At 38.0% G+C, this 20,601-nt stretch overlaps 2 protein-coding genes and 1 long non-coding RNA gene across 3 annotated transcripts in view; 2 read left to right on the top strand and 1 right to left on the bottom strand.

The window, feature by feature from the left end:
- Positions 1-56: 56 nt before the first annotated feature.
- On the bottom strand, positions 57-2,064 carry jund (JunD proto-oncogene, AP-1 transcription factor subunit). Its single transcript, XM_072389229.1, has one exon. The coding sequence runs from the start codon at positions 1,854-1,856 to the stop codon at positions 1,035-1,037; it is 822 nt and encodes a 273-aa protein (XP_072245330.1). The 5' UTR covers positions 1,857-2,064; the 3' UTR covers positions 57-1,034.
- A 10,063-nt stretch (positions 2,065-12,127) lies between these two features.
- Positions 12,128-13,849, top strand: LOC140311733 (uncharacterized). Its single transcript, XR_011916926.1, has 3 exons — positions 12,128-12,245; positions 12,613-12,713; positions 13,160-13,849. It is a non-coding gene; the product is annotated as an uncharacterized lncRNA (long non-coding RNA).
- The window catches only part of LOC140311732 (E3 ubiquitin-protein ligase rnf213-alpha-like), a 41,443-nt gene continuing 34,691 nt past the window's right edge, over positions 13,850-20,601 (top strand). Inside the window, exons 1-14 of the mRNA XM_072389228.1 lie at positions 13,850-13,858; positions 14,032-14,216; positions 14,359-14,508; positions 14,733-14,938; positions 15,497-15,762; positions 15,917-16,167; positions 17,468-17,665; positions 17,755-17,947; positions 18,107-18,162; positions 18,261-18,420; positions 18,731-18,859; positions 18,968-19,066; positions 19,174-19,296; positions 20,241-20,430. Coding sequence (XP_072245329.1) covers positions 14,420-14,508; positions 14,733-14,938; positions 15,497-15,762; positions 15,917-16,167; positions 17,468-17,665; positions 17,755-17,947; positions 18,107-18,162; positions 18,261-18,420; positions 18,731-18,859; positions 18,968-19,066; positions 19,174-19,296; positions 20,241-20,430 — 1,960 coding nt within the window. The 5' untranslated portion in view covers positions 13,850-13,858; positions 14,032-14,216; positions 14,359-14,419. The remainder of the gene's footprint in view (positions 13,859-14,031; positions 14,217-14,358; positions 14,509-14,732; positions 14,939-15,496; positions 15,763-15,916; positions 16,168-17,467; positions 17,666-17,754; positions 17,948-18,106; positions 18,163-18,260; positions 18,421-18,730; positions 18,860-18,967; positions 19,067-19,173; positions 19,297-20,240; positions 20,431-20,601) is intronic.

The following is a 20,601-nucleotide window of genomic DNA, read 5'->3' as shown; positions in this document are numbered from 1 at the left end:
ACAAACACTGAAATCAACGAGCAAGTAAATGTAACATTGACCATAAACACAGGAAACAGAGTTTATTGCCGAGCAGCATTTTATTCAAAACACAACGGTATAAAGCCAAATAACTCTAGGCTAGAGTTGAAAGCAACAGTCAGTAAACACAAAGATTAGGACTTTTCACATTTGAAACAATGAGCACACTGAAATAGGGGCACAGTGGAGTACAAAAAATCTGATAAATACACGTGTAAAGGTAATAAACACTGATTTACTTGCACCCTGGGACACCCAGCTGTGGTCAACATTCGAGTTTGTCAACAACATGCAAACTGCTCCCTTAAGAAATACAGAGTAAATAGGTTATATATGCAAATTAGCTCTTACATATACGTGGGTGTGTATGCTTTTCTTTTTCTTACAACCAGCTCCTCTGACGTTAAGGATATATGTGTCATAGCTATGCGTATTGTTGTAGAAATATATTCTGTTTGGTCCAGGTTTGGTCAAGTAAACATTTTTTTCAGAGAAAACCAGGATATTGTGACGTTTATGCCATCAATGCTGAGGTGTCTCTTTTTTTTCTATTACCATTAAACACACATATGAGGTAGAACAAGATTTCAAACATTAAACACACTGAAGGAAACCCTCATTTCGGCCCAAATTAAAGAAACCAATTGCTGATTATCTATTCAAAAACCCTCGATGATAGGGATTTTTTTTCTCTCGGTGGAGGCGATACAGAGCGCTTTTTTAGAAATAAAAATTCAACTTTTTCAAATTTATTGGTAGCCGAAAACAGTGCAAGAGTCCCCATATCTGTTATATGAAGTCACATTCTATCTCATATGCTTTGATTTAAAGAATACTAAAAGGTATTTTAAAACAGCCGATTTGTAATGAGGAGTTTGGCCAAAGTAGCCTGGCATTCATCCCTTTAAAATGGCACACATCAGGGCTACGCTACATATAGAAAAACCAACATTAACGAAGTCCGTGAAGCTTATATGCTGGTCAGTAGCCCAACTGGAGGTCTGTACCCACGACTAGTGCACTTGGACTTCGTGTGGGAGCAGCTGGCAGCCGCTGTTGACATGGGTGAGGACTTTCTGTTTCAGCTGGGCGACTTGCTCCCTCAGCAGGCTGGCCGTCGAGGCCAGGTCGGTGTTCTGATTTTTCAGCGTTTTGACCTTGTCCTCCAACCTGGTGATCCGCTCCAGTTTGCGCCTCCGACACTTGGAGGCTGCAATCCGGTTTCTGAGTCTCTTCCTCTCGGCCTTAATGCTCTCTTGAGTGTCCATATCGACGGGAGACAGCGGCGGGCTCTCCCCAAAGCTCTGCACGTCGGGGACCGTCTGAGGCTCCTCCTTCAGCGGCTGCACCCGAGAAAGCTCCGGCTGCGGCGGGGCTGCCCCCAGATGATGTGACGGCGGAGGCGGGAAAGGGACTGTGTCCGTGGAGTAGTTGACAGTGGTTCCCAGCGGCCCACTGCCGTAACTGTTCAGATTTGTATACACCGGTAAATCCGGCTGCACGGTGACCGCAGCGATGTTAGCACCGAGGTCCAAGCTGCTGCTTGTCTGACCGGTTCCATTAAGCTGGTTCTGCTTATGTAAGTCCTCCAACGCCTTCACGAACCCCTCGGCGAACTCCTGCTCGTCCGTCACCGTCTTTGGGTAAAGGAACTGGGAGCTGGTCGGTGTGGTGGTGACCATTCCATTGGACTGGATGATTAGCCTCTCCAACTCCGGGGAGGCCAGTTTGAGCAGCCCTAAGTCCGGGGAGTTGAGGATGCTCTCAGCGTCGCGGAGATGCGGTTTGAGGTCTGAGTCGTCCGCCAGGTTTAGGCTGATATCCTTCTTCATCATTATTTCAACGGGTTTAGTCAAAAGTCGGGCTGCTCGACACTCTCTCAGAAAGGTGTCCTACCCATAACCTCACGGAAATGATGTGCAGTGGGAAATATCCGCTGTTAAATACGTATTTCAGTATCTAACTGAGACAGGTGACCGTATCGCGTTCTCCAGCTGAGTCAGAATGTCCACCAGCTCTCACTCTCACGAGCTTTTAGAATAGAGCGCTGGCACGTTCCATTATGTCACGTCAGAGCACGCGCAGGAAAACGTTATTTGAATAAAGAGACATGCAGAGCAGAGAGGTGGTGAGGAACACAGGTCTCACTCTGCTTCTTATTTGTGGATCCAGATAAAACCAAGGATAGGATCTTAGATCATCAACAATTATTGTGAACATATTTAACACGATGATACAAACCGGTGTTAGCTACATCTTGATTACTTTCTACTCTCATGTTATATGTAAAATAAACCATAAGCTTCACGCTTACATAATTTAAGAATTTCATATTCTTATATTTATTAAGTAATATTTATGTCACACTCCTGCTGACATAATAATTAACAGATTTTTCACCTAAAAAATAACAAATCAAAGCAGGATTTCTCACTGTTGACCGGTTACTGCCCTGTGACGGACTGACCTTTACCCTGCCTTTCACCCAATGACAGCTGGGCTCCAGCTCCCCGCGACCCTAGTTGGATAATAAGCGGGTATAGAAATGGATGGATGGGAGCATGGATGACTGATGGTTACTATCGGGGAGTGTCTGTTACTATATATGTGTCCATCATAGCTACATATATTGTTTTTATTTGGGTTTATTTCTACATTGGTAAATAGGTAAAGACACAAATACAGGCAGTGTGTGTTAGGTCCTCACAAAGAAAATAGTAGTATTATTTCCATTTTACCCAAAAATTATCATATCACATCTTTTCAGCGTCTTTGGATTCTTTTTAAATTGGAAATCTTCATTTTTCTCTTGAAAGAAGGCTTTACTGTCCCACCAACCATTGGCTGAGGTGTGGTCTTTGTACGTTTACCTTAAAATACAGCAACAATAATCCAGCCTGTGATTTAAACTTACGGTGCGCTCAGTTTATTATGAACTATCATGTACTCAGAACTAGAGCGCTGTACAGAGTCGAGAATGAACTTTAATTTCCGAAAGAGTTAATCATTTTTTTCGATAGTCGATCTTTGAACACAGCTGTATCGCCATGGAGAAGAGGAATAAACTACAAACAGTGAGGTGGTGCTCTGACGTCTGCCGTCATGGTGAGTAGTAGTTGCCTACATGCCTTCATTTTCAAACAAATAAAACCTGGAATGTTCGACACAATGTTTTCAAACAACAAGCTCAATTTGAAAAAGATACAGTAAAAATCGCCAGTATTTTCTTACTTTTCACTTGTAAGAATTTAATGGCTTTTTAATGGATTTTGTTATTGAAGACGAACAACTGCTAAACATTATCTGTGCGGTTAATGTTGATATTGACACAGAAAAATCTTCCTTCTCTGTTAAGCCTCCAGCCAAGAAACTCATCTTTCTGGATATCAGCATTTGAGGTCTTTGAATACTGAGCTGGTTTGGTTTCAACATTTCCTCTGGTCAGAGAGCAGTGTCACAGTTTTTTGTTTTTTTTGGTTCGATTTGGGTTCACAGTCAACTATATAGTCTGAATAGCTAAGTGCAATTTGTGTTTTTCCACTCAAGAGTTTTAATTTCCATGCTAGATTTTCCAGTTTCACTTTCCTATTTTGAAAAATCATCTAAAACGTATCCACTTCTAATTTAAGGATATGGATTTCTTTTCTAAATGTAATAATCTGAGGATGACTTTTGCACAGTTAACTGGCATTTTGTGAAGATGTTTCAAATTGTCTCTGCTGTTTGCTTTGTTTGACTTTTGCTCCTATGATCAGAACAAACCTTTGTACACCTCTTTAAACACCTTGGTTGAGGGAATGGGTTTCAGAAATACTGTGGTGGCATTTCATCTGCTGTGAAGACAGAAGGCTTGAAGATTAAGTATTCCTTCAACTTGTCAAGCCGTTTTTTGCCACCTTTTCAAGTGGTTTTGTTGCTGTATAAACACAGATAAACACAGATCTGCAGAGCAGCCCCTTGAATCAACCGTCACTCTATTCAGCTAATCAATATCCAAATAAATGTGATGGAATAAGAAACCTTGTTTCCTTCATTACTAGTTCTCAAGCCTGTAAAAATTTACACAGAGGAGGTTTGTGCGTCACAGGTAGGTTCTATCCATCACTACAAAGCTTTGTGCGGGTGGATCACATGGTAGACCCTGTGATGTCACATCTCTTAATGTTGTGGAGGAAATGGAGGTTGTGTGTGTGTGCATGTGTGTGTGTGTGTGTCTCCACCAAGGGAGAGATATTTTTGTCTAAAAGCTGTATATTAGTGCTGAGAGAGTGGGGGTGCTGAGCCTGCAGGCTTTAGCTGGGAAAAGCTGTACAACTACATTTTTCACAATCATCACAAAATGTCTTATTTCATTTTCCTTTTGATTATGAACAAATACAGAATACGAGCAAACAACACCCAGAATCAGTTAAACATGATCTTTTTAATGAACAGGGAAGGTTTGCTTCTTCTTTCAGCAATTGATCACGCACACAAATGGAATTTGATTCTAACATAATCATTGAGTCAGAAAATGTTTTATTTTGTAATCACAGTGTGTAATCAAGGCATGGCAGCTGTGTATTTAGCTGCACTTCTGTGAAACATTGACTGTTGATACGCCAAGAGAATAGAAGATTATTCTGAACTACGAGTGGTTTGAGAAGTGTTAGGGGTACTTTGGTATTGTAACTGTAACCATCACAATACACACTTTGTCATACAACAATGGCAAAACCGTATTCTTCTACAGCCACTTTTTAAAACAACTCTAAGCAGATTTTGGTTTGAGCAACATTTTAGAGTTACATTGAAAGGAATACTTAGAATTACTGCCATTAGAAGAGCTGTGATGTACAGCTATTGACAATTATGGTTGTAAATGAATTAAATATTCATGGTAAAACTCACAATGATATCATCAGCGATTGTGTTTCACTTTATGCTGTTTTGTTATCACAATAATATCCTTATTGAGAATTCATTACGTATAGATATACATTGCAAAATGTTGTAGGGTCACAATATCGGCTCAGAAATTGTAATTACAACATTTTCCTTACTCTCTTCACTACTCACATCCAGCTTATGATTCAGTATCCATAGGTGTTCCTATGTGATCACATTCACTGTGCATGTTTCTTCAGTAATGAATTGGCAACAAATGCTTATAAAAAGGAAGAAGGAGAGAAGGCAGTTGCGTCTTTCTTTTCAAAAGTGCTCTCGTATGGGAACCGTTAGGGTCACTGCTCACAAAATTTCTCCACTCATGTGTTGCAATTCTTTTAATTTCACAGGAATGCTGCCTATCACTAGGCTGCCTCCTCAGAATGTGTGATCATGGAATGTGAAACCTCTATGTTTTGGATAAGTGGACAAACATACATATTACACACTATTAGACTGTGTTGTCTGGTTAAGATGATCTCACATTGTAACGAATACCAGAAGCAACACTCAGCTAATAGCAGCTAGCAGAGATAACAGTGTGTCATATGACTGCTTAATTCTTTAGATACAAGTCAGCATGAAGTTGTGGAGTACATACAATTCTAAGCAGTAACTGTTATCACTGACTGCGAGTTAGGCTTGCTGAGACACAGTATAATGAGTAGTCAGGAATGTTTGGCACTTGTTGGGATGATTCAGCTTCCACTGTGCTTCTACCGTGTTGAGCAACATGTGATTGATTTGTGTTTTATCCTTTAAACATGATGATTAACACAGAAGAACAGAGCAGATATGAGCATTTTGAAAGTTTTAATGCATATGAGTGTCCATCATTTGCTAATGATGAGATCTTCCTGTGAGCTATGGACCCTACTGAGACCAATAGATATGTGCCCTGTTTTGTTGCTTTGCTGGAAACTGGTTTGACTAGCAAGCATGGGTGTAATTAGGTATTTTATAAGCTGAAAGGATTTTATTTTTAGAATAGTTCACTTCGGGGATAATGATGATGTGGTGGTTAGCACTGTTGCCTAACAGCAAGAGGGTCCCTGGTTCAAATCCCAGCTGTGGCCTTTCTTTGTTCTTATGCGTCAGTTCTCTCTGGATGCTTCAGCTTCAACTTCTGTCCACCAGTTAGTTGGTGACTCTAAATTAACCCTAGGAGCATGGTTGTTTGTCCACTTGTCCAGGGTGTACCCTGCCTTACGCCCAAGACATCCGGGATAGGCTCCAGCGGATTTTCCTAAAAAATGTTTTTTAGCCTTGGATAGTTAGCTTTCCAATCCGCCTTTGAGAGCCGCTGTGGGGAACAATTACTGATGATTTTGAGTGATGCAGCTACCTTTAGTTAAACCACGACTGTATAAAAAGCTTAATAAAAAAATTATTTAACAAGTTGATATCTTATCATTACTTGCATAAATTGCATTCTGCTTTTCTTTATCTATTTAAAGTGTACTGTTGAGTGTGCAGTATAGAGAAAGCAAATGCTTATTTTCAGTTCAGTATTGTTTGTTTGCTTCTTTGTTTGCTCATCCCTGTATATTCATGCTAAATTAAGGGGTTGACAGCAATTATAGATACATGAGTATACGTGCGAGTCCCACTAAGCTGCTCCACTGGGCCGGATGACGTAGTTTCAGTGTGGGTGAAGTTCCACACTGACGGGGGATGTAGAAACCTCATGTGTGACAAAAATTGTGTGTGTGTGCAAGGTTGGTTTAAAAAAAAAAAAAAAACACACACACACCTGTGCACCCACAAATACACACCAACAATTTCAAACTCTTAACCACAAAACCTCAGTGGGCCTACATCTTCCCATTGTTGTACCTTAGCTGTTGTAGAAACACAAAGACATGTAATTACTGATTATTATCATTGTTTTCCATACATAGATGTTACTGTTACAGAGCTCTTGTTTCGTGGTATTACGGGAAATTACAGTCTGAAATGACCTCATATTTACAGTTTACAAGTCACGTGTCACCAAGAGATTTCAGTTTAACCATATGAAAAAGAATAGACTTCTTTTTTGTATTTTAGATTAGATTAGTAGTATTTTCTTGTTTTGTTTTGTTTCTTTGTCATTGTCTTGACATGGTTTTTCGCTATGTACTCTTTTACTAAGAGTGCATCAATCTTACTTGGTGTTATCGGCTGAAATCAATTGAAAACATTTGAAAGATATTTAGCTGCTACAGTAATCTAAGTCCCATAAAATCAATTGCAGTAACATATACAGTAACTCGTCTCTGTGATCCTCTACTGAGTGAAAGTATGTTGAATGTCAAAGCAAGCGCATTGTAGATATCAAATGAAGGTTTCCATCCATTTTCCAGCTCAATTTTGAAACTGAAAAAATGTAAATTACATTTAATGGAAACATTTTTAAAAGTCACATTGAGACCGCATAGTTTGTTTTATTTTTGCTTTATACTATATCTTACCAGATACCATAATGATATATTTAATTTTATAGCCACCATTTCTGCTATTTATGTGTGTATATGTCTCTACACAGGTCTTGGATGTGTTGGCAGATAAAGCCTTTGAGGAAAGTGTGGGAGATCAACAGGTTGAAGTGCCACATCTGAACAGAAACTTTGCTGCTACTGCTCATTGGTGCTGCAGCTCAGTGGTTGATACTGCCAGCCCACAGAAAGAAAGTACTGGATGTGATTGTTTCTGCGTCTCGTGATGGTTTCCACTGTGTCCCCAGGTTTTGTCCACAGTCCACAGAAATGCAAATCGGGCAATCTGAATACTCCGAATGCAAGATAACGTGTATGCATGTGTCAAACTGCATTGCAGATAATGTGGTTTCCTAATGGAAATGGAAAAGATCATTTGTTATATCTGTAATTTTTCATCCATACATACATTTTGTCTACATCAAGTCAGTTCGACTTGATGGAGAAATGTATTTATATGCCCATTTGTGTAAGGAGAAGAGATTTTATTTTGCGAGTTGTCTCACAGGAATGAGTGACATGGTGGACTAGTTATAGCTAACCACTGGTTTATACTTTTTAGCTACTTAGCTAGCGACATAACATGGTTGTTAGCTAACCATAGAGGATTGCTGGCTTGCTTAGCTGTAGCAGTTTGTTCCAGGGTGTTTTCAAGATGATGAATTTAATTTACATGTATCATATGTACTTGAATTAAGTATTGTGAAGAAGCTATTTGAAGGCCGATGACTATTTCCTGAAACATGTACTTGCTTTAAAGGACTAAGGACATAATATCATGGTGAAATCCAGTTTATCACATGTTTGTGCACAGTATGAGTTCATACTGTACATGAGTGTTAGTTGTAGTTTAATGTGATTTATGAATTACGTAAATATCTAAAAAATTTTTGTGCCAGTGTACTAAATGGTAATCATGGTTAATCATTGGTTTAACCATGGTTAATCATTAAACTATTTTAATTTCTAGAGGTCAAGTTTTTCATAGCAACCATCTCAAATTTCATCCACCCACTAGCTAGCAACAAACTGCATCTATATAGACTACGTTCACTTTGGGTTCACTCTTAAGTCTAATTATTTATCAGCAAGTTCCTTCTAGAATAAGCCACACCAGTGTTTGCTCGTTCCTTCATTTGCTTTGCCTCTTCATGTTTCAGGTCTTTGACAAGGTCTTTTCACTTGTTGTTGGTTTTCTTTGTATTGCGTAATGTATTTCATAATAACTCAAATATTTACCCTCAAACGTCTCACAAAAGACCATTCATAACCACTAAACCCTCCTCAATCTTCTTCTTTGTTGCCTCCTGAACAATATTCTTCCTTCACATGCCTGTTATGGTATTTATATGGCCGCTCTTCTATGTATATATGTATATATATATATATATCTTTGTTATTGTTACAAACTGTAATTTTAAAAGCAAATGAGATTAGAGATGTCATTTTCTTATAAAATCAACACAAGGTTAAACTCCCCATGCATAATGCCAAGGCTAACTGGGTTTGTCATTTATAATTTGTCTAACTACCTTTTTACTATCGTTGCAGCTTGTGTTTTAGCTGGTTCACTTGTTACTGAGAAGGTGAGGCTAACATTTTTAAAACTGAATTGTGAAATGATTAGCTTGCTTTTCCCCAGTTTAGTTTCTGAGTGTATGCAACAGATTTGATCAATGCATTAAGCCATATTGAATAAAACACTCTAAAAACTCCCAAAAGATGCTTTTTAAAATAAATTGAATTATCATCCAGTACATTCTTGACTTCTGGTAGTGTCTGGCACCTTTGTTAATTTTTTCCCCACAAGGCTTTACTTTTTTTTTTCACCTCATTATGTCAACTATGCCTCCAACATCTACCGCACTGTAACATGCAGTGTCTCCTGACTTCATAATGACCAGTCAGTAGCCTGTGGGTAATAACATTCTAACTTCCTTCACATTTAACTTTTCTGGTATTACAAGCTGGAAAGTATTTGGATGATATCTCCTATAGCAAAAATCTGAACGTGCCAGAGGTTGGTTTTCGTTTATTTATCATGACTTCTGACTTTTATATGGTGAATGAGTGATGTGTGAAATCTCCATTTGGGTATAGAATATGATGAAACAGATGAAGAACAGATGATCACAGATCACAGATACCAGAACAAGATAATTATGCCTTGGAGGGAACAGTATATTTGTGATATGAATGGACATAAAGGTACATGGTAAGAGATATTTCCTGGCAGGCAGGGCTCGGAAGAGCTTCCATAAATACGTTTGACAGCTTGGTATACTCTGTGCCTGCTGGTAAAAATAGGCCTTCTTCCCAAGGGAAGTGATGACGTCTGCAGCCTGTCTGCATCAGCAACCACAAATTGGCTTCATCCTCGTACTGGAAGAGCAGAGACACAAAGTGTGGGGGGAGCATCAGTGATCACCATGGCAACACATGCAGAGTGACGCAGGTAAAAGCAATAGAAAGGAGGACAGTTACTGATTGGCTACCAACTGCAGCGATGTGTGTGTATGGAAGAGATGTGTGGGTGGTAAGGAAGAGGGGGAAAACTCAACAACCCAGCACTGCGATTCGCCCCCACACTGCAACACACACTGACACACACCGTCTAAGCCTGTTAGCATGGTTAACAACTGAACCTAGCAAAGAGATTATATGATTTTCATGGTTCTTGAGCACCGATCTCAGACGCAGTGGAATATAGTGTTATTTTCCTCCCTTTCAAATGCCATTTTGGATATGCATGCATGGATTATGAGAAGAAAATATTCTGCACATTGACTCAAAGCAACATAAAATTAAATTTCAGTGCAATTGAAGCGCGTCTTTGTGGCAAATCAACCGCTGTTACAAGTCATTTATAGACGCCACAAAGATTACTCAGTTTAGTAATTAACTAAGGTATGATGATGAAAAATGTTTTACTCACAGGGGTGTCATCCTTTTATATCATTAGGAAATAAATAGCTTTACCAAACCGTGCCATAACATGGCATATGATGCAGTGTCTTGAGTACAAACTGTTGAGTTGTGCAGGTCTTATGATTAGTTCCCAAAGGTTATTTAAAAATCATATTTTCCAACTTTAAGTTACAATATTAGTATGAAAAATTAACAGTCAGCCACAACATGCACAAAACACAACATTGTTTGCTAAAGCTTAAAGTTTCCAGTGTGTGGAGCTGTTTGAAGATGGGCGTGTTGAACTGATATTGGACTGCCATACTGATTTTATCAGCAGACTTGTTAGTTATTCAGCTCTTGGGCTTTGACATACATATAAATCAACATTCACATCTTTTGTAACAGCAATTTATTAGCCAAACATTACTACTATACCTTATTTCCTTATTCTAAAGCTTATTTCTATTAGGTGTGCAGCGTTTTATTATACAAGTCTAGAATGCTTCTTTTACAGCAGACATTTTGACCTGACACAGCATAAAACCCACATGTGTAATAGATGACCTTAAAGACATTCCTTTTTACTGTCCCAGTGAACCTGGACATGAAAAAAAGCATACATACATGACATGTCAAAATGTCTGCTGTGAAAAAGATATATAGAAATATATTAATGTAGTTTCCGATTACTGACAGAGTATTTATATAGACGGTGTTTTTATATAAGTCAATATCGCCACCTTATGGCCACTGCTAGTATTCACTGGGTGTGGAGGTCTGATCTGAAACTGGAGATCATAGCAGCATTGTTAGCATTTAAAAAAAAGGTAATAGCTGTTTGCTTTTCTTCTTTGTCCTCTCATTGTTCTAATAATAATAATGATAATTCTGATGATAGTTATGATAATGATGATATTCCATCAGCATTAGCATCAGCATTATTATAATTATTATTGTTATCATATATAGTTTGACACAGATTTTATAAACATTGTACCTGTAGTATACACTACATCAGACATGTTTTATGGTTCAGATCTTCTAGATCCGATCCCACAGAGCTGCATCAATGAGTTGATTAGTTAAACTCCAGAAAATGAATTAGGAATGACTTAGGTAAATAATTAATTATTGTAGGAATAGGGACTTCGCAAAGTTTCCTTTTTCAAACAAACACTTATTTTTTTTAATTTTCCACATAGCACATGATAGCTCAGGGAAAATCTTTCAGTTATGTATTGTCCAAGGAATCCTGCAAAACAAGCAGCCACACCTCTTACAGTAAATGAAATTGAAAGTAAACTCATACCATTCAGTGAGCTATATAACACTGGCTATCGGGTTGTTCTTTTTAGTATCAGCCATGTAAGGAGGAAGAGTAAAGAAGGTAGGCTGTGTGACAATTTCATCCAACTTATCCACTATATTTATTCTATAAGTGTGAGTATATGTTGAGTATTCAAGCATTATGTCTGTAATGACAAATATGATGTTCGGTCTTCTGGAGAGGTATTTCAGTATGACTAAGAACTGTATTTCTTTTAAATGTATCTGTGCATTATAATAGCATTTGCTTTTGTTAATCAATACAGCGCCTTTTGAATTTTATTATTTCTTTAAGCATCCTGCACTTACTTGAAACATTTAAAAAAAAGGAAGCAGGAAGTGGGTAGATATTTCTTTCAAAGGGGTTGTAAAACTTCAGCATTCGTGAAAATGAGGACCCAAATTTACAGGGTGAAATAATTTTTTGAAGTAATCATAAACTCTGCTTAACAATTATTCCTGTTGTCTGGCTAAACAGGGACATAATGTTTTGCCCTGAGTGTGGAAATAAGGTGGAGAAGTCATATAAATTCTGTCATGAGTGTGGCTTCAAGTTATGTGTTCTGAGCCAAACGAGAGTCCAAGGTAAGTTTCTTAGAAAACTCTTTGTAGTTTAGTAGGTAGCTTATAGATTTCAGTCCTGTCATTTAGGTGCACATCTATAGATCAGTGTTTGTATTAATGGAAAAAGAGGGCTCATGTGCAACAATAACACAATACAGCTGATGGATGTTTACATAGAATAAGAAATTATATCACTAAGCGATAACTGATGGTTCTCTGTAGCAAAAGTATTGATTTTTTGTCAAAGATTAAGCCTTTTTTCCTATACGATATCTGTGAGCAATCTAAATGTCTTGATGTTGTAACCTTACTGTCTTATTTTTCTCTTACAGATAAGATTAAAACTAAATATGTAACTATTATATTACATGTGTTTATTGTTTTATAGATGGTGCCACATCAGCGCCTCAGTCCTCAGTCACAAAGGAAAAGAAAGGAAAGGAGGAGCAAGACGTGGAAAATCAACAAGAAAACACACATCAAATAAAGGTGAAAATGCTCAGAATCAGTTATTTATATAATTTCATGGCTCAATGAAAATGCAACAATCCTTGAATTTATTCAAGGTTCCTGAAAACAAAGTACTTCTTGTTTTCTTTCACTTTCACATGCAAACATTACTCGCCCGCTTGTTACACTGATGTTAGTTGTCACGGTGAACAAACTCATAAAAAGGACAAGCAGTTTCTACAGGCTGATGAGGTTCCATCTGCATGATGAATTGTTTATTCTAAGGCATTGAGCAAAACCTTTATGTTATGCTAGTTATGAATTACAAAGAACAAGCTGGCACAGCCTTCTACCTTTATAGATATTAATATTCACCACTCAACAAAGTAAGGTGAATAATGTTTACAGGAAAAGTTTGCATTCAAGAAATATTCAAGAATTTAAACATATTTTATTTGTTTTATTTTGTTTTATTTTGTTTTCAGGGGCAACTGGCTGGTGATGACTCAGAGCAAACTAGTGATGGCATTATACCAAAGGAACCATCAGATGGCGCTACTAACTCAGTTTCAGTGGGAACCAAAACCACAGCCTCATCCCTCAACCGGATTCCATCAGATGGAAAATTAGTTGCTACCTCTCAGCTCATAGAAACTTGTACAGGGGACAACAGGCCATCCTCGACAGCCTCTAGTGAGCCTAATCCTGCATCAAACCCATCTGTCTCTACAACACAGCCCTCTCCTACACCTGCCAGTACCGAACAGACAGAGCAACAAACAAAAGGTCCATCAGATTTAGGTTCTGCAGACCACCCAAAAGTGCTGCAGATTTCTGATGACAAGCAAAGAGACACTGCATCTGGACAACTGTCTAACGATGCACCATCACTTACATTAACTACAGAGTCCATTTCCTCTGCACCTGAATCATCTGAACAACAACCTCAAGAATGCAGCTCAGCAAAGCAGCCTGCCTCTGAACAAGATAAAGATCAAATAACATCTCAAGAGACACAGAATATCTCTGAAAAGCCAGAAAATAAAGGGACTCACATTAAGTCTGCTGTACATACATTCAGTGAACAAGCTGGCAGGAAAGAAAGCCAAGCAGCTGAAGATGATAGTTACCCAGATGATGGCTCCTCTGTGGATCCATGTCCAGTGCCAAACAAATTCACTGAGGTGATTATCTGTCAAATTTATAGCATTTTAATCATTTGGATACTAATAATTGTACAAACATGAAGGACTATATCATAATTTTATTTAATTTTGTTTATATATTCATTGTAAAATACACGTGATAATATGATATCAAGGCTTCACTTTTCAACCTTTTGTTACTTTCATCAAAGGCTGCTGATGCTCAGTCAGATAAGAAAACAAGCACTCACCTGCCAGAGAAACAGGAACAGCAACCACACATCCAGGAAGATTTAAATGTCTCTGTGAAGCCACCTCCCCTCTACTCTCACAGTCATGAGGGAAAAGGTCGTCCAGTGGCAGCAAACATCTCTGAAGGTTCCACTCAATTACGAACGTAAGTGTGGGACAATTAGATGTATTTTTATATGTCTTCTCCAAAGCTACTGAAACTGTGCCTAAAATATTATGTAAAGTGTACTTTATGTGAAACAGAAAATAGAAAGTTAATATGTTTCTTCTTGATTTTTTATTTTTAGTTCACCAAACAGTGAATGGGTACATGTGTACTTTCATGCTGTTACTTCCAACGATCCCCCCATGGATCCAAAGAGAGACAGGATTTTCTTAATGTCTGAAAAGCTGTTTGGATCCTGGGAAAACATCGGTGGTGAAATGTTCTTTTCCCGGTATGGCATCTTTTGAAGCTGTTGTTTGCCGTGATATATAAATATAAAGAATCAGATTTTTAAATTCTTTATGAAAGGAAACAATTGAATCAGACTGTGAAGTTGTGTCTTCTTTTTAATGTACAAGTCATTATTATTATCATTATTATTATTATTATTGTTAGACAGTATTAGCCAAGTCTTTGCTTGCCCCAACTTTAATAATGAGTTTTTGTGTTTGACAGAGATCTCGGGGAGAAGAGACATCTTGTAGAAGGACAAGTTTTGATTCCCAGGAGCATAATTCAGGAGAGCATACCATACAAGTACTTAATATACAAAGGGAGAGGAAATAACCATGAATGTGGGTTTGAGGAAATCTACCAGAAAGAAAAAAAAGTATATGTCAACAGGTGCCTGTCAATCAAACAGGATCTTCTGAGTCATGAAGGTATACTGAATTTACTTATTTACACTCATGCCCGACTGTTTATTTGTGTTGACAGACAAGTGTGTGAATTTAAATCTTATCAGCCAACTATTATCTTACTGTATATATATAGCACACCCACATGAAAGGTGCCAATCTTACCACTTCACTATCCCAGTCCCTCTCTGTGGCTCTCTGACCACATACCATATTTTTGTTTTTCTTTATATAATAAGCTGTACAATGATGCATGCTTGTTAATATGTTGTTATATTGTTATTAATAAAAACTTTTATACTGAATAATCTGAATGATGATATTTTATACAACATGTACTGTACTAGACTTTGACGCTTAAGATGCCGAGGAACTGACCATTTATGGTTAAAGCACTTGATCTGTTTAAAAGTTAATGGTTCTTAAAGTGAGCTCCCAAGGAATGCAAACAGGAATAATAATTGTTTTTTATGTTGTCTTAAAAGAGGACTGATTGTAAAGATTAAATGTATAACAAACTCCAGTAAAAGCATGCAGTGTAGTACATGATCCCTGTTAATTTCATGTTATTTGAATTTCAAGGAGCATGGCACCAGTATGATGATGTCATCCATCTTGAACTTAAGCGCACCTGGCCATGGGATTCTTTGAGGAAACATGTGATGACTGGAAGAGACCTTGCTGGCAAGGAAATGCTAAAGATAATCTTTGATCTTCTTACGACATGGAATGAACAAAATATGGACAACTTCTTTGTCCAACTGCAGCAGTTCTTTCATGAATACAGCTGTCCGTTACTTCATGATGGTACAGAGAGACGCTGGGAGTTGGCATATGGTGAGAAAGAGGTAAATGTCATTGCCAGGTGTTTTATACAACAATTCATATGCACATTCACAATGGTGACCTAAAATCTGTTGCATATTGAATTGATAAATGCAATTTTCCATCAAGCTTTTTTATTGCAGAGAACTAACAAGATTGCAATAATCCTTTTTCCAGGTGGAAAAACTACTCAAAGGTTTTCTGGTTGAATTTATTCATACTAATACCAACAACCGGACGGGGACAACGCTCTTATCCCCCCTGCATTTGGGAGTCGTGGGTTTGCTTGTCTGCAACAAATATCTGAAGGACTACCTGACAGATCAGCTATCTAGTCTATGTGAACTTCTTTGCCTGCCAAGACAGCCACAACATCATTTCAACCATTATTGGAAAAACTTTGCAGACCCCTTGACAGATAAAAGAAGGTGAGTTTTTGCTTAAGTTTCATTAAAAAGAATCATCCATCCATCTATTTTCGCTTAATCCGTCAGTCGGGTTGGGGGGGGGGGGGTTGAGCCTATCCCAGCAGTCATCGGAGACAAGCGAGACAAACAACCATGCACACTCACACTCACTCCTAAGGACTTTAGAGTCACCAATTAACCTAACATGCATGTTTTTGGACGGTGTGAGGGAGCCGGAGTACCCGGAGAGAACCCACGCATACATGGGGAGAACATGCTAAAAAAGAATCATGATAATGAAAATGAAGATTGAATAATGGATACATTCATGTTGTTATTACCACATAATAAGGCTTATTTTCTCCAGATAACGGGTTGACATATTTTGTTTGTTGGCCCAAGTAAAGTTGGTGGAGTTGGATAAATTCTTATCTTTGCCCACAGACACCACTGTCTGTGCTCATGAGCAGATAATTACTAAATACTCAGTGCAACAATCAGTATTACACATACATGCCTTGACTTAATGTAATAGTCATAATAGCAATAATGGATGATGACAAGAGATCTGAGAGATTGTGTGTAATATAATAAAGTTAGCTGGCAGCTTTCTTTTGTCATTGCTGCCTCCCTTCCATTGCCCACCTTCTCATGCACTCATTCACTTTGCTGATCAGCCAGTCAGAAATAACTCTTTCACGGGCAACCACAACCGTCACTGGGAACACACGGCAAATATACAAAAAAGAGAGACATTCATCAACTCACCAAACATGCCTGATTGTCAGTTTGGTGTATAAGCAGGGTGCGATTTGCCGGTGGGGATGGTGGGGATAAGCACAAATCCACGCCAAAACAAAACCTTAAATCAAATGGAGAAAAAATTAAAAGAATCCAGAGCAGCATATCGTCATATTTTACAGGACCACAACAAAGAATATATGCTGTTTTCATAGTCTGACCTATAGTCTAGCAGACTATAAAAAAAAAAAAATGTTGACAGCACATTGTGGTATTTCATGTTTTCTGCTGAACTGATATCGGGAAAGAATTACAATTTTATTTCTATTTGACAAATTTAAAAACAATATTTTGAGAAATTATTTCTGCAAATGCAGTGGTTAAGTTCATGTTCAAAATAGGCTTACCGCCTACGTTATGGAGCCTAAGTGTAAGGTTTATCTACACAAGAAACAACAGTTTTCAAGTTTTCACAATGTTGTTGTTGAATGTTGCTGATGAGTGCTGTGCTATATTACACTTCACCAAAATTCACTCAATTTTACAAAATTGAGAAATATCCAAAGCATTTTTTTTTTAGTGTTGCAGATGCAGTTGAGATGTTTTGCCATTTTGCCAGACAACACACTGAGAAGTGGGTCTTGGCCATCCCTTTGATTCATCTTCTTAGAGGACAAAGCAAGCCATTTGAGCCAGTTCCACCCGACATGAATCCAAAGTCTGTTGTCTGGACAGATGTGAGAAGCAGCAAAGGAACATATTTCAACAAAGATACTCGGTGGGAAATGTCTTTATTCCATAAACATAATCTGAAACAAGGTTGTATATGTCTGGTTACTATAATCATCTCTGACGTTTTTTTTAAAGGATTCAGATCAAGACCATGAAAGAACATAACTACCTTATGGACATTGATCGTCTGCTTTTGTTCTCTTGGATGTCTTTGCTGCCTGTGGATGATGCAATGAGCTTCATTTCCAGCATGAAAGTTGAGCTCCTTGACATCCTTAAATATTTGCAGATCAGCCTTAAAGCTGACATGACTCACTCCACCTACATGGTATGTATCCTCACATCAGCAATAATATTCTTATGCTACCCGAATAGCAAATCATGTAATGGAAAGAATGTGACAAAGGAAAAATTTAATAAATCTATAAAGAACTTTTCCCTTGGTTTTATGAAAGTTTAAGTATGACTTCTGACATTCTGACAACAGGCTTTGAAAGATTTAGCATCTAATCTCATCAGAATGGAAAGCTTTCACAAGAAAAGGTAAGAGAAAACAAAGCAGAACTTCCTCTCACTGTCTCTGGAGCAAGGTCCATACATTTTTGTGTCGATATTGATTGCAAATCCTTGTTTTCTCGTAGTTTTGATGACAAATACGGAGAGCACTGCCTTAAAACTGCAGTAAGGCTTCATGGTTCTATTTGCCGTTCCATAAAAAAGCCAGAACGCTGTGATGTTCCTCTTCAGTTTCTCGATCTGGTGTGTCTGATTGCACAGGCATACGGCCACACTGATTCCCAGGTTAGACTTGCCATCACTCTGTTAAACCTGCTGCATTTTTTTGACCATTCGTACAGCTTTGATCAAGACTTTTAAATGCATCCACTCATATGCAGGAACTTTGCATTTTTTTTTAAATGTGAAAATTTGTCCTTTGTAAAGAATGAAACTTGGATAAATTCTCAGTTCATAGTTTTTTTTTGTATCTTCATAATAATTGTACACAAGTACATGCACACTTGTGATTCATGTTGAAATGTGTATTTAAAGAAAAACAGCTATTTAAAAAAGGTAAGCCATCTTAACTTTAACTTTATAACTGCTTTAATAGACAAGAGAGAGAATTCTTGAAGAGTCAATTGGTGAGACATTAGAAACGACTGAGGAATGGAGAAAAAATACCTTCAAAAACAATCTCCTCAATGACTGGGCTCAGCCTTCAGTCCCGGATGAAATTAGGGTAAGTGGGAATGAATGACAGTAATGAAATGCAATATTTTTCTTTGAATAGAGGTAATTTTCCTTTGTGTGCAGTACTCCTCTATTAAAATTCATGCCTCTGTCGTAGGTATGGAAGAAGTTGCTCTCTGTGTCCTTCAGTCATGACGGACTCACTTCATCCTGGAGAAACAAGTTCATGAACGATTTTGAAGGAAAACTAAAACGAGTAAAGCTGGTTTTATGATTGCATTTTTGTTGGTTTTATGATTGCATTTTTGTATTTTCAGCTGTTTACTTAAGGCACAAAACTCAATCTATGTCCTTGTGTGCTAGGAAAAGCCCATTAATCAAATTGGAATATACTCTAAGATGGTTGAAGAACTGAATGAAGCAAGTCCATTGTTATGCAGCACAATGGAGAAATGTGCTGTGGAGGCAGTAGCAGGTATTTGCCAGGTAGGACTTCAGCAAAAGTTAAAAGCAGTTGATTAATGTTTAGTAGTATCATGTGTTATGATTGTTCTTAGGAATTCAAATTTGTGTTATTTTATCCTTCTCAGAAGAACCAATTTTAAGGTTCAAATTAATTGGTCCAATCCTTCCCATTTATGAAAAGCGAAGCCCTATTGTTCTTCGTCTTACTATTATTATTCTTTACGGATTTTTCGCAATTTTCAGTGCTTTCCCATGCACCAAAACTCACCTATTTTGCCATGCATATCGGGCCTGGTGCACTTTATGTTATAGTGCAGTTGCTTCAAAATGACTCTGTAGCGCCCCCTACTCATTTACTAAATACCCCTGCTGTTGCGTTTAGTTTTGCGTAGGCGGAAGAAATTCGGTACATGCCTTCATCATGCCCCAGCTGCACAAAAAAGCAGTGGACTTCATGGTGCCAGGTCCTCAGGAAGTCGGCCATTTTGAATGGAAGTTGCAAATTGGTGCCGTTTCCACACCTCGCATCTGTTCAAACTCCTCCTACAGATGTAATGTTAATGGCTTCAAACTTGGTCTGGCCATGAGGGACTAAAAGTTGTTATCTACTTTTCCAAAGTCTGAAGGGTGTGTCCGTGGCAAACCCTCAAACTTTGAGGTCCGCAGTAGCGAGTGGCTTATGATCTCACATGGGTGGATTTCAAGTTAACTGGAACTTTCTTCCCAGTATGAGGATGATTTAATGACTTAGTGTCTGTTGTATTGTTGCAAGGGGCATTTTTTGTACATAATATTTTTGATAGGAGAGCACCTACAAGAAATATTTCTCATTACTCCTTCCTAACATAGAGGGACAAGAAAAGCATTAATTTAAAATTTACCTCAGTGTATCCTGATGGTGGTGATCCTTGGTTTATGTAATTGTTTTGTTCTATAAAAAATTTTTCTGTTATTTCACAATTTAGAAAAAATCTGCTGGAACAGTGTCAGATCTGTTGAAAAGACATGATATCACAAAGTTTGGAAAGCTGATGTCAGTTGTTGTGCTGAAGTCATGGCCCACGGATGCCAATGGAGATTATGTTGAAGGGGAAGACCTGACATTTCAGCACCTTTTAAACTGGCCCATGGCAAAAACTGTCTTCAAAATGTCAGGTAAATGTAACAAATTTGTAACAAATATTACAAGAAGGACTGTGAGCAGTTGATATATAAATAAACATGAATATTTTTGGGACATTGATGAATATATGGGATGGCTGTGGCTCAGTTGAGTGGTCGTCTTCCAACCGGATGGTGGTTTGATCCCTAGCCAGCCCATATGTT

Source organism: Leuresthes tenuis, unplaced genomic scaffold, assembly GCF_036924035.1.
Source record: "Leuresthes tenuis unplaced genomic scaffold, fLeuTen1.0.hap1 SCAF_7, whole genome shotgun sequence".
Classification (NCBI taxonomy): Eukaryota; Metazoa; Chordata; class Actinopteri; order Atheriniformes; family Atherinopsidae; genus Leuresthes; species Leuresthes tenuis.
Note: the sequence above shows the minus strand (reverse complement) of the source record. Positions and strands in the feature narration are given on the sequence as shown.

Bases quoted from the DNA above. Each gene is read 5' to 3' on its own strand.
- jund (XM_072389229.1), bottom strand. From the start codon at position 1,856: ATGATGAAGAAGGATATCAGCCTAAACCTGGCGGACGACTCAGACCTC.